Source organism: Rhincodon typus, chromosome 2 (assembly GCF_021869965.1).
Source record: "Rhincodon typus isolate 14 chromosome 2, sRhiTyp1.1, whole genome shotgun sequence".
In the NCBI taxonomy this organism is placed as follows: Eukaryota; Metazoa; Chordata; class Chondrichthyes; order Orectolobiformes; family Rhincodontidae; genus Rhincodon; species Rhincodon typus.
The window spans coordinates 11,021,313-11,035,950 of record NC_063333.1 but is presented as its reverse complement, the minus strand read 5'-3'; the positions used below and the strand labels follow the sequence as shown (position 1 = coordinate 11,035,950).

At 44.6% G+C, this 14,638-nt stretch overlaps 1 protein-coding gene across 1 annotated transcript in view; it reads left to right on the top strand.

Moving 5' to 3' along the window:
* The window catches only part of LOC109921859 (sodium channel protein type 4 subunit alpha-like), a 1,322,739-nt gene that overhangs the window by 185,700 nt on the left and 1,122,401 nt on the right, over positions 1-14,638 (top strand). The window contains 1 exon segment of the mRNA XM_048618339.1: positions 2,778-2,956. Coding sequence (XP_048474296.1) covers positions 2,778-2,956 — 179 coding nt within the window.

Sequence of the window (14,638 nt, the reverse complement as noted above, 5' to 3'; positions counted from 1 at the left end):
TTTTGCTTCTGTTACTTCAGTAATGCATTCGACAACGTTCCTCATGATAGACTGCTTAGCAAGATTAGGTCAAATGGAATACTGGGAAAACTAGCCATTTGGATACAGAACTGGCTCAAAGATAGAAGGCACAGGGCGGTGATGGAGGGTTGCTTTTCAGACTGGAGGCCTGTGACCAGTGATGTGCCACAAGGATTGATGTTGGGTCCACTGTTTTTCATTATTGGTATAAATGATTTGAATGTGAATATAGGAGGTATGGTTAGTAAGTTTGCATATGACACCAAAATTGGAGGTGTAATGGGCAATGAAGAAGGTTACCTCAGAGTACAACAGGATCTGGATCAGATGGGTGAGTGGGCCAAGGAGTGGCAGATAGAGTTTAATTTAGACAAATGTAATGTGCTGCATTTTGGAAAGGCAAATCAGGGCAGGACTTATGCACTTAGTGGTAAGGTCCTGGGGAGTGTTGCTGAACAAAGAAACCTTGGAGTGCAGGTTCAGAGTTCCTTGGACGTGGAGTCGCAGATAGCATGGTGAAGAAGGCTTTGATATGCTTCCCTTTATTGAGTATAGGAGTTGGGAGGTCATGTTGGGGCTGTGCAGGAAATTGGTTAGGCCACTTTTGGAATTCTTTGTGCAATTCTGGTCTCTCTGCTATAGGAAGGACATTGCGGAACTTGAAAGGGTTCAGAAAGGATTTACAAGGACGTTGCCAGGGTTGGAGAGTTTGAGCTACTGGGAGAGGATGAATAGACTGGGGCTATTTTCTCTGGAGTTTCGGAGGCTGAGGGGTGACCTTACAGAGATTTATAAAATCATGAGGGGCATGAATAGCCAAGGTCTTTTCCCCGGGGTGGGGGATTTCCAAACAAGAGGGCATAGGTTTAAGGTGAGAGGGGAAAGATTTAAAAGGGACTTGAGGGGCAACTTTTTCATACAGAGGGTGGTGCGTGTATGGAATGAGCTGCCAGAGGAAGTGGTGGAGGCTGGTATAATTACAACATTTAAAAGACATTTGGATGGGTATATGAATAGGAAGGGTTTAGAGGGATATGGGCCAAATGCTGGAAAATGGGACTAGATTAAGTGAGGGTATCTGATTAGCATGGATGGATTGAACCAAAGGGTCTGTTTCCGTGCTGTCTCCATGACTCTATTTTCACATCTTTCCAGAATCTGACTACATATCTCTTCCCCTATCTCCCGCTGGCAGCTGGGAGGTTTGTAGGACAATCCCAGCATTGTGACCGCACCCTTCCTATTCCTGAGCTGTACCCACAATGCCTTACTTCAAGATCCCTCCAGGGTGTCCTCCCTCAACCCAACTGTGATATGCTTCCCAACCAGTAAAGCAGCTCCCCCACCTCTTTTGCTTCCTCTTCTGTCTCATTTAAAACATTAATATCCTGGACTGTTAAGGTGTCAATCCTGTCCTTCTTTCAACCATATCTCTGTGACAGCAACAACGTCATAACTGTGTGCATTAATCCAGGCTCTAAGCTCATCTGTCTTACCTGTTATACTTCTTGCATTGTGGCAAATACAGTTGAAGCCTCTAGTTCTGCTGGGATCAGCAATTTCTCCCTGACTGCTCTTCCTTTTAGCTACATTTGCCTTAGACTCAAGTTCTTCCCCAGTCTCTATACCTACTGACCTACTGCTCTAGTTTCCACCTCCTCTGCCACATTAGTTTAGACCCTCCAGGCTAATCCTATCAAATCTTCCAAACCTCGTTCTCCATTAAAGTAATACATTGCTTTCTTGTTCTTCCTACCAAAGTGAACAACTTCACATTTTACCACATTATACTGCAAGTGCTAACTTGTCCCGTAGTGTCCAGGGATGTGTGGGCTAGCTGGGTTGGCCATGGGAAATGTGGGGTTATGGAAACAAGGTGGGGGATTGGGATGCTCTTTGGAACCTTCGTGCAGACTTGGTGGGCTGAATGGCCTCTATTTGGACTGTAGGGTTTCTACAATTCTATGGCTTTCTGATTGGGCAGTGTAGTGGCTCAGTGGTTAGCACTGCTGCCTTACAACAGCAGGGATCTGGGTTCGATTCCAGCCTCAGGCAACTGTCTGTGTAGAGTTTGCACATTCTCCCTGTGTGTGCGTGGGTTTCCTCCCACGATCCAAAGATGTGCAGGTTAGCTGAATTGGCTGTGCTAAATTGCTCATCGTGAGTAGGTTAGGATGGATTCCCCATGGGAATGCAGGGCTACAGGGGTTGGATCTGTGTGGGCTGCCCTTTGGAGGGGTGGAATGGATTCAATGAGTCAAATGGCCTGCCCCGACACTGTAGGGATTCTATGTACCAGGTTTTTGCACATTCACTCAACCTTTCTGTAGCCGCCTGCAACCTCCTTATGTCCCCTTCACCACCACTAGACTCGACTAATAACTGGAATCGGTGGATTGTCGTATGAAGAAAGGTTGGGCAGGCCAGGCTTGTATTCACTGGACTTTAAAAGAGTAAGGGGTGCCTTGAAACATTGAAGATTCTGAGGATGACAAGTTAGACATGGAAAGGATGTTTCCTCTTGTGGGAGCATCTAGAACCAGAGATAAGCAAAGGGCTGGAAGGTATTCGGGGGAATGTGGAGTAATTCAACCTTATTGCATGGTGCGTGCAGACTCAAGGGCCTGACTGGCCTACTCTTGTCCCTAACGTGCATGTTTGGGTGTAGCTCATGGTGCACAGGGATGGGTGAGGGATACAGCTGTGAACAGCTGCTGTGGCAGTGTTTTTCCTCCGCTGTTTGGCTTGGGTTTCAGATGGTGCGGGCTTGCTCTGCAGCTCATCACCCCGTGGACCTCCTGCTTAATTACTCTTCGGAGGAACTCCCTACTCCCAGGAGGGGTAAATGCCAGGGGAAGTGCCAACAGCTTGCTGCACCTCGAACGGCTCTTGCTCAGAACCTGGAAGGCCGGGGAGACTTTGCGTTGAAAAATCAGTACGGCACAGTCCGGGGCGATGTTTACTTAGCTTTGTGAAAGCTGGCGGAGTTAATTGGGCACTTGATGCAGAGTCAAGGAAAGGGCAGGGACAGGAAGGCATCACATTATCACCTCGTTTTGACCAGTTGCTTTCAAGCTGTATTCATTGTTCCCGGGTGGCAGCATTCACACTGCATAATGAGTCACATTATCAAACACAGTCCCTGGCAAGCTATCCCTTCAGACTGAGCCAAAGTAGATGCTTGTTCCTCACAGGGTTATCAAAGGAAGCAAACCTTCCCTTTTACGGTTGCCCACTAGCCTCAATAACATGACATCAAGCATTTGCTGGTGTGTGTGTGAGGCCATGTTACTAAAAATACAATGCTTGGTGTTTGTTTTTGGTTTAAACTTTTGATCCAAGCTCCGTCACTGAAGCCTCACTCACATTCAGCCTCCGCCCTTGTCATGGAATGCCTGGGTTCCTGACCCTCCTGAATCCTCGGAGATCCCGCAAAAGGTTATTTTGCTCTTTGCGAAAAAAATATTTTTACACCGAAGTTGTTTGGAGTGGCTGAATGCGATTGTGGTAATACGACATCATTTCTCATTTGCCTAACCTTTTAGATGAAGCAGTATTTGCTGCACTTTCTCACAAAGGACACACACTCTATGATTAAGGTGTTTGCAAAAGAATCATCTCCCAAGGCCAAGTGCCTATCTACCAGAAAGATTCAAACTATTTCCCTCATTTCTGTTTTCTAGTAAATGTTATTTTCAAAATTCAAACTTGATATAACTAATTGCTATCCTTGGATTTATATTGTGTTTCATCATGGTGATCTGTGGTCTAACTCCATATACCCACCTTTGGCCCATATCCCCTTACATCTTTGCTTAACAAAAAATTATCCCTCACAGATTTAAAATTAACAACTGATCCATCATCCACGGGTATTGGCAGAAGAGAGTTCCAAACATTTTACCACCCTTCGAATCATAGATTCCCTACAGTGTGGAAGCAGGCCATTTGCCCCATCCAAACCTCTGAAAAGCATCCCACCCCTCTACCCTACCCTATCCCATCTCTGCATTTCCCATGGTTAATCCACCCAGCCTGCACATCCATGGGCACTATAGCCTGTCCAATCTAGCTAACCTGCACATCTTTGGACTGTGGGAGGAAATCCAAGCACTTAGAGGAAACCCACACAGACTCAGGGAGAATGTGCAAACTCTACAAAGACAGCTGCCTGAGGGTGGAATCAAACCCGGGTCCCTGGTGCTGTGAGGCAGCAGTGCTAACCACTGAGCCACCATGCCATCCTGCCCCCTCTGCATGCAGAAGTGCTTCCTAACATCTCTCCTGAAAGTTTGGCCCTAATTCTCAGACTATGCCCCCTAGCTCCAGAAACCTCAGCCGGTGGAAATAGTTTATCTTTATCTTCCATTATTTTTCCTGTTTGTATCTTGAAGATTTCGATCATACCTTTCAAATTCTAAAGAAAACAGGCTTAATTTGTATAATCGTTCCTCATAATGTACCCTTTGAAGTTCAAGTATCATTCTTGTAAATCTAAGCTGTACTCCCTCCAAGGCCAATATATCCACCCTAAGGTGTGGTGCTCAGATATGCTCACGGTGCTCCAGGTGGGGGTCTAACTTGGGTTTTGTACAGCTGCAGAATAGCTTGAGCATCCTTGTATTCCAGTCCTCTCATCATAAAGACTGGCATTCCATTAGCTTTTTTGATTATTTTCTGCACATGCTTGTGACATTTTAGCGATCGATTCACCTGAACCCCCAAGACTCTTTGGACATCCACTGTATTTAACTTCATGCCATCTAGAAATTACCCTGATTGATAAATTTTTGTTCCAAAATGGATCATCTCATACTTGATTACACTGAGCTCCATCTTCAAAGCATTACCCTCTCATCCAGTCTATCAAAATCCTTTTGTGACTCTTGTATCCTTTTCAATGGGGGCCATGCCCTACACTAAGAATACAGAAATATAAGAAATAGGATAATAAAGACCCTCCCACTCCGGGTAAAATCTCTTCCAACCTCTTCCGTCCGGCAGACGATACAAAAGTTTCAAACAATGTACCAACAGATTCAAGAACAGCTTCTTCCCCTTTGTCAGTAGCCTTCTCAAATTTTAATTTTAATGTTGATCTCACTCTTTACACACCTTCTCTGCAGTTATAACATTGTAGTCTTTGTTCTGTTCTATTACCCTAATGCACAATGTATGGTATGATCTGCCTGTACTGCATGCAAAACAAAACTTTTCAATAATAAATCAAATCAAATCAAATCCAGAAACCATTTGACCCAATGAGCCTCCTCTGCCATTCAATGTGATCAGGATTGATTTTCGGTTTCCTCTCCACTTACGGACATGCTCCCCCTATCCCTTGGTTTCCTAAGAGAATACAAATATGCCTCACACAGCTATAAACGCCTCACTAACTTCTGAGGCAATGAATTTCAAAGATTCTCAGTCTTCGAGTGAAGAAAATTCTCCTCATCTCAGTCCTAAATCATTGACTCTTATCCAGACACTGCCCTGCTGTGGTCCAGAGTCCACGATGCCCTCATCCCATGAATTAAAAATTCCATGAGCCCCTTATGTTTGCATTAGTCACTTGTGTGAATCTTATTAAATGTCTTTTGAAAATCCCTGTAAACTACATCTTGTGGCTTTCTTTTCTCTTTACACAAATGGTTACATCCTTGAGAAGCTGCGTTGCATTCGTCAGGCAGGATTTCCATTTTGTAAAACCATGTTAATTTGATCTAATTATCCTAAGTTTGCTTAATTGCATCATTACGAGTTCCTCAAGAGTAGATTCCAGCAATTTCCCAAGACTGATTTCAGGCTTCCACCCTAAACATATTAAAGAAGCCAATCCCCTACGGACAAGCCCAGAGCAACTACACGATCTGCTCAAATGAGGAGGAACGAGACAGACACCTGAAGGTGCTGAAGGACACCCTTATAAGAACGGGATACGAGGCTCAATTCATTGATCACCAGGTTTGACGTGCCACAATGAAAAACCACAATGACCTCCTCAGAAGACGGACACAGGATATGACCAATTGAGCACACTTTGTCATCCAGTACTTCCCCAGACCAGAGAAACTACGCCATGTTCTTCGCAGCCTTCAACAGGTCATTGATGATGATGAGCACCTTGCCAAGATCATCCCCACACCTCCACTTCTCACCTTCAAACAACTAACAAACCTTAAACAGTTTGCAGCAAACCACCCAGCCTTCAGGAGAACATCAGCCACAACACCACACAACCCTGCCAGTGCAACCTCTGCAAGACATGCCAGATCGACATGGACACTTCCATCATACATGGCAACACCACCTACCATGTGCACAGCAGATACTCATGTGACTTGGCCAACGTTGTCTATCTCATACGCTGCAGGCAAGGATGCCCCGAGGCATGGTACATTGGTGAAACCACGCAGACGCTATGACAACGGATGAATGGACACCGCGCAGCAATTGCCAAACAGGGATGTTCCCTCAGCGGTCAAGGACATTCGTCCTCAGATCTTTGGGTAAATGTCCTCCAAGGCAGACTTTGGGATACACAACAACACAGAGTCGCTGAGCAGAGGCTGATAGCCAAGTTTGGTACCCATGAGGATGGCCTCAACTGGGATCTTGGGTACATGTCGCAGCACAGGTGACCCCACCACACTGCTCTGTGTCTGTAAAATGTTCCTTACTGTCCTGTTTTGACAGCATCATCTTGATAAATTGTTATGATCCCTGTACCTTAATTAGTTTGCACAGTTTTGAATTCAGCATGTGATTCCAGTCATTTAGTTTGTCTCCAGCACCACCTTATTTTTAATTATTTGTAATTATCTCTCTGCTTCACTTAATCAGATTATAGGTCACCCCTTCACTGGTTATTCAGCTGTTGACACTTTACTCATACCGTCCAACACTCTTGGTCACCTGCAGAGGCTTATCATCTGACTCTCCACTCACACCAGTTGTATGATCTTTTGATCTCTCTGCCCTTGATCTCTCTGCCTATAAATTCTGTGTCTGTGTGCTCCGCTCTCTCACTGCACCTGATGAAGGGGCTGTGCTCTGAAATCTTGTGTGATTCCAAATAAACCTGTTGGACTATAACCTGGTGTGGTGTGACTTCTGATTGATTTCAGGCTAGTTATTTCTTTATTTCCCCATGTGAATTATAAGAGTCATACAGCACGGAAACAGACCCTTCGGTCCAACCAGTCCATGCCAACCATAATCCCAAACTAAACTAGTCCCACCTGCCTGTGCTTGAAGTCTCTTGCTTCTTAAATTTTAGTCTCTTGAGCATCCCAGTACTTTTGCTGATATCAATTCCTTTAACTTCTTGACTTTTATTGAGTTTCCCCCTGTTTCTGTTATGTAACTTGTGTCTTTTACAGTGAAGACAGACACATGATATTTGTTCAATGCAGAATCACAGAAGTCTTATGGAGCAGAAGGAGGCCATTCAGCCCATCGGGTCTGCATTAGCATCATGACTTAGTGCCCTTCCCTGCACCCATGAATATTGTTCCCATTTCAATATTGCTGCCATTTCCTAATTTCCTCCCTTCACTCCGTTTTCTTTTTCAACATTAAAAATGTATGAGAAAGCTCAGCAAAGGTGCCAAGTAACTGAGAGATTCCTGAAATGTTCCGGTCGTCAGGTCAAAAACTAGACGCTGGGCCTCCTGCAGTGCCACAACGATGCCACCCAAAGGTTGCAGGAACAGCAACTCATATTCCGCTTGGGAACCCTGCAGCCCAATGGTATCAATGTGGACTTCACAAGTTTCAAAATCTCCCCTCCCCCTACCGCATCCCAAAACCAGTCCAGCTCGTCCCTGCCTCCCTAACCTGTTCTTCCTCCCACCTATCCCCTCCTCCCACCTCAAGCCGCACCTCCATCTCCTACCGACCAACCTCATCCCGCCAACTTGACCTGTCCGTCCTCCCTGGACTGACCTATCCCCTTCCTAACTCCCTACCTACACTCACCTTTACTGGCTCCATCCCCGCCTTTTCGACCTGTTTGTTTCCTCTCCACCTATCCTCTCCTCTATCCCTCTTCTATCCGCCTCCCACTCTCTCCCTATTTATTTCAAAACCCCCTTCCCCTCCCCCTTTTCTAATGAAGGGTCTAGGCCCGAAACGTCAGCCTCTCTTTCTCCTGTGATGCTGCTTGGCCTGCTGTGTTCATCCAGCCCTGCACCTTGTTGTCTCGCATTTCAACTAATTCTGCTTTCTTGTGTTTGCAATGCAGAGGTTTGTTTTGTAGAGTGCATGTTGGGGATGAAAGGATGAGACAAGGAAAGATCTGCATTTATATAGCGACTTTCATCAATTTAAGACATTCTCCAGTCATTTACAGCTAATGAAGTACATTGAAAGCATGGGCATTGCTTGTCAACAGGAAATGCAGCATGCCATGTTGTGAACAGCAAGCTCCCGCAGACAGTGCTCTGATATTGATCAGATAAGCTGCTCTCATGATGCTAAGTGTTAAGGGATAAGTAGCGATTAGGGTATATCCCCTGCTCTTCATCAAAAATGCCACAGGATCTTCTACACCCAGCTGAGAGAACGAACAGGCTTAAAGACTCACTTGAAGGATGGTGCTTCTGATAATGCAGCACTTTCGGAACTGGAGGGGCTATTTCTTCCTGCCAACACACATGCACACACACACTCACTCACGCACACACAGACACAATATATATATGCATGTGCATGTGTATGTATGTGTCTGTTGGTAAGGGTGTGTGAGTGCATGTGTGTGCATGTGTCTATGCGTGTGAGAGTCTGTGTGCGTATGTCTGTGCATGTGTGTGTCTATGCATGTGTGTGTGTGTCTGTGTGTATGAGTGAGTGTGGTGTGTATGGGGTGTGTATGTGTGTGTGCATATGTATATGTATATGCATGTGCGTGTGTGTGTATCTGTGTGTGTGCACATGTGTGTGTATGTCTGTGTGTGAGTGTGCATGTGTGTCTGTGTGTGTGCATGTTTGTGCGTGTGCATGCGTGTGTCTGTATGTGTGTATCTGTGTGTGTGAGAGAGTGTGTTTGAGTGAGTGTGCATACAGGTGTGTATGTCTGTGTGTGAGTGAGTGAGTCTGTGTGTGTGTGTGTGTGTGTGTGTGTGTGTGTGCGTGTGTGTGTGAGAGATTGTGTGTGTGTGTGTGCGCGCGCGCGCGCACGTGTGTGTGTGTGCGTGCGTGCCTGTGTGTGTATCTGTGAGTGAGTGTGTGGTATGTGTGTGTGTGTGAGAGAGAGAATGTGAGGCCAGGGGTAAGGTTGGCTGGCAGTCCTGTGAGATGCTGTAAAAATTGCCATTTCAAAATCAGTCCCTCGATGGTAATCCCCTGGAATCTTGTTTATGCGCTCCACTGACTGGATGGAATAGCGGCTTCGAACCGGAGACCATGAGATGGTAAAAGCAAGTCAGTATCAAACAATCACATGGGGTAAAGGTCACTATATGGTGCTTCACTCGTCTCCTACTTGGACGTGAATCTATTTCATTCCACTGTGAATTAGACTGAATGTCCTTAGTTTTCTGCAATGCTGTGCCTCATTTCAAGCAACCATAAACAAAAATGATGAATAAGGCAACATGATCTCCAGTTCTGGTTGTATGTCTCTGTGGAGGTGATATAAAATCATCTCTAACCCTTATGTTTGGTCAAACTGCCTATTCTCGCCATCACTTCTATAACTAATTGAATTAATAATTGATGGAGACATAGGTTAACCCTAACGAGTAGACAACACAACAATGCAACAAAAAGAACCCAGCATTAAAACATCAGTATAATTTTTGAAAGGATTATATTCTCTTCATTTTCCATTTCCCCTTTGATTTAATTTGTTCCTAGCGTGGGCAACTCTTCTCTTAAAGAACTAAGATGTAGTTTACAACAAAAATGCATTCCTTTCATGCACAAGAACAATTTAAGTGTCCAGTGGGGCTAAAGAAACAACAATCAATGATTGTATTAGACCAAAGGAAAAGGCCTATAAAGTTGCAAAAAATTAAAAAAAATGGTAAGCCTGAGGATTGGGAGAATTTTAAAATTCTGCAAAGGAAGGCCAAGAACCAGATTAATAAATGGATAATAAATTATGAGTTAACTAATGATAAACATAAAAATGAACTGTAAAGTTTCTATAGAAATGTAGAATTAGCAAAGATAAGTAATTACAAGCAGAGGCAGGAGGATTTATCATGGGGGATAAGGAAATGGCAGAGAAACCAGACAAAATACCTTGTGCCTGTCTCTACAGAGGAAAATAGTAGGGACCTAGGGATTAGTGAAAATGGGGAGCTACGCTTAGAGTGCTGAGAGAGGTGGCTGTAGAGTTGATAGTGGTCATCCCTCACAATTCTGTACAGTTTGGAATGGTCCTGGCAAAGGGAAGGTGGCAAAAAGTAACCTCACTGTTTGAGAAAGGAAGGAGTGAGAAAACAGGAAGCTGTCGTCCTGTTAATCTATTGTCAAAGGTTTGGAAATGTCAGAATCTATAATTAAGGATACAAGAACAGCAAACTTAGAAAATAATGGTAGGATTTGACTTGGCAGTCATTTTCTCAGGATGTAGCTGGCATAACAGATAAGGGAGAAAACTTGGATATGGTGTATTTACACTTTTGGGAGACTTTCAACTCTTGGCAGGTAGGAATAAATGTGTCAACAAACACATTAAGCATTTTGATATGGATGCAATTAAGTTAGTTCACTAAGTTTAGTTCATTAAGTTCATTCAGGAGCACTGACAGATGCCTTATCATCAAGATAGGCATAATTTTAGCCCTTGCGTGACAGTCATAGCTCAAGGGTACCACACTGGTTAACAGGTTCAGAGATTGGAAGAGAAAGCTTCAATGCATTACTGAGGGAATGCTGCACTGTCAGAGGTTCTGGGTGTGTGGTGGTCCTATCTGCTCTCTCAGATGGGTATCCAAGTTCCTGTGGGACTATTTTGAGAACGCACAGGGGAGTGCTTTCTCACCTCTTGATGTGACCGATGTTTATCGCTTAATTAACATCACTAACTCCGATAATTGCAATGCTACTTGTGGGAGCTTGCTGTGCACAAAGTGGTCGCCATGTTTCCCAGTAATTTGGTGACATTTCAAACCCTGCTTTGCTTGCTGTAAAGTGCTTTGGGTCATGCCGAGGTGATGAAATAAATAACATTAAATAATAAAATTATAAATAGCAACTATATAAATATAAGTTTTTCTTTCTCTCTAATCCCAGGTAGAATGAGCAGTCAGCACATCTAACCTAAAACCATTAACCTCTTGATCATAATTTTTAAGTGACATCAGTTTCAAATTCACAGAGTCATAGAGTTGTACACCATGGAAACAGACCCTTTGGTCCAACTGTTCCATGATATCCTAAATCAAGCTAGTCCCATTTGCCAGCATTTGGCCCATATCCCTCTAAACCCTTCCTGTTCATATACCCACCCAGATACCTTTTAAATGTTAAATAAGCTTGCAGGGAACGTAAAGACTTACGCTAAGTGTTTCTATAGGTACATGAAGAGAAACACATTGGTAAAGAAAATGTAGGTCCCCTACAGACAGAAATGGGGGAATGTATAATAGGGGACAAAGAAATGGCTGAGGAACTAAATACATACTTTGGCTCTGTCTTCACAAAAGAGGACACAAATCAGATACCAGAATTGTGGAGGATGCAAGATTTAGTGAGAGGGAAGTGCTGAGGGAGATCAATATTAGTAGAGAAATGCTGCTGGGAAAATTGTTGGGATTGAAGGCTGATAAATCCCCAGGGCCTGATAATCTACATCCCAGAGGACTTAAGGAAGTAGCTCTAGAAATAGCGGATGCATTGGTGGTCATCTTCCAGGATTCTATAGACTCTGGAACAGTCCCTGCAGATTGGAGGGTGGCTAATGTCACTCCAGTATTCAAAAAGGAAAGTAGAGAGAAAAAAGGGAATTATAGACTGGTAAGCCTAACATTGGTAGTGGGGAAAATTCTCGAATGCCTTGTCAAGGATTTTATAGCAGAGCAGTTAGAAAGCAGTGGCAGGATCAGACAGAGTCAGCATGGATTTATGAAGGGGAAATCATGCTTGACAAATCTGTTGGAATTGTATGAAGGTGTAACCAGTAGAGTTTACAAGGGAGAACCAGTCCATGTGGTTTATTTGGACTTTCAGAAAGCGTTTGACAAAGGTCCACGTAAGAGATTAATGTGCAAGATTAAAGCACATGGGATTGGGGGAAGTGTATTGAGATGGATAGGAAACTGGTTGGTAGAGAGGAAACAAAGAGTAGGAATTAATGGAATTAATAGCAAGAACTGCCGATGCTGGAGTCAGAGATAACACAGTGTAGAGCTGGAGGAGCACAGCAGGCCAGGCAGCATCAGAGGAACAGGAAAGTTGACATTTCGGGTCGGGACCCTTCTTCAGAAATGGGGGAGGGGGAAGGGAGCTCAGAAATAAATAGAGAGAGGAGGGGTGGGGCTGGGGAAGGTAGGTGGGATGGTGATAGGTGAGTGCAGGTAGGCAGTGGTGGGGATTGGTCAGTGAAGTGGGAGGGACGGATAGGTGGGAGAGAAGATGGACAGGTTGTGTCAGGTCAGCGAGGCAGGGATGAGGGAGGCTTGGACATGGGATGAGGCCGGGGGTTGGGGGCATGGAAATTTTAAATTAATGGGTCCTTTGCAAATTGGCAGGCAGTAACTGGTGGGATGCCATGGGGATTGGTGCTAGGACCCCAGCTATTCACAATATATGTTAATGATTTGGATGAGGGAGCGAAATGTAACATCTCCAAGTTTGCAGAAGATACCAAGTTGGGTGGGAGGGTGAACTGTGACAAGGATGCAGAGATCCTTCAACATGATCTGGACAGGTTGGGTGAGTGGCAGATCAATGGCAGATGCAGTACAATTTGGATAAATGTGGGGTTATTCACTTTGGAAGCAAAAACAAGAAGGCAGATTACTACCTGAGTGTCTATAAATTGGGAGAGGGGAGTGTGCAGTGGGACCTGGGTGTCCTTGTGCACCGTCGCTGAAGGTAAACATGCAGGTACAGCAGGCAGTAAAGAAGACAAATGGTATGTTAGCCTTCATTGTGAGAGGTTTCGAGCACAGGAGCAAGGATGTGTTGTTGCAGTTTTATAGGGCCTTGGTGAGGCCATACCTACAATATTGTGTGCAATTTTGTTCTCCTTGTCTGAGGAAGGATGCTCTTGCTCTCGAGGGAGTGCAGCGAAGGTTTACCAGGCTGATTCCAGGGATGGCGGGTCTGACGTATGAGGAGAGATTGACCAGTTTGGGATTGTTTTTACTGAAGTTCAGACACATGAGGGGGGATCTCATAGAGATTTATAAAATTCTAACAGGACTGGACAGGGTAGATGCAGGGAGGATGTTCCCAAAGGTGGGTTTGTCCAGAACCAGGGGCCACAGTCTAAGGATTGAGGGGTAGACGATTTAGGATGGAGATGAGGAGACATTTCTTCACCCAAAGAGTGGTTAGCCTATGGAATTCATTACCACAGGAAGCAGTTGATGCCAAAACATTGAATGTATTCAAGAGGTGACTAGATATAGCACATGGGGCGAATGGGATCAAAGGTTATTAGGAGAAAGCAGAATTAGGTTATTGAGTTGGACAATCAGCCATGATCGTGAAGAATGGCAGAGCAGGCTCGAAGGGCCGAATGGCCTCTTCCTGCTCCTATCATCTATGTTTCTATATAATTGTACCAGCCTCCACCACTTCCTCTGGCAGCTCATTCCATACACGCACCACCCTCTGCGTGAAAAAGTTGCCCTTAAGGTCCATTTTAAATCTTTCCCCTCTCACCTTAAACCTATGCCCTCTAGTTTTGGATTACCCTACCCTAGGGAAAAGACCTTGACTATTCACCCTATCCATGCCCCTCATGATTTTATATAAACCTCTATGAGGTTAAGCCTCAGCCTCCGACGCTCTAGGGAAATGTATCTCCTCCAAAAGATAGTAATCCAACAGTACTGCATTGGAGTATGAGTCCTCAAATCCAGGAGTGGGGCTTGAACCTGAGGATTCAGAGGGGTAACTGAGTGACAGTCGACGCTGACGCTCAAAGTTACAAAATCAAGGACCGTCTCGTCATTTCATTCACCTTTTTCAATGTTTCCGCAGACTTTCATCCTGGTTCTCAACAATGGGACCTAAGGTGCAACTTTTTCACACTGAGGGTGGTGCGTGTATGGAATGAGCTTCCAGAGGAAGCGATGGAGGCTGGTACAGTTGCAACATTTAAAAGGCATCTGGTTGGGTATATGAATAGGAAGGGTTTAGAGGGATATGGGCCGAATGCTGACAAATGGACTAGATATATCTAGTCGGCATGGAAGAGTTGGGCCGAAGGGTCTATTTCCGTGCCATACGCTTCTATGACTCTTTAACAGAATAAAACGGGACAGGCAAATACTGGAGGCCTGGGTAATGGAAAGGTCAAGTCAAATTGAAAAAATAATCCTCTTTTTACATAGAGATAACAAGGTGTAGAGCTGGATGAACACAGCAGGCCAAGCAGCATCAGAGGAGCAGGAAGGCTGACGTTTCGGGCCTAGACCCTTCTTCAGAAAAATGA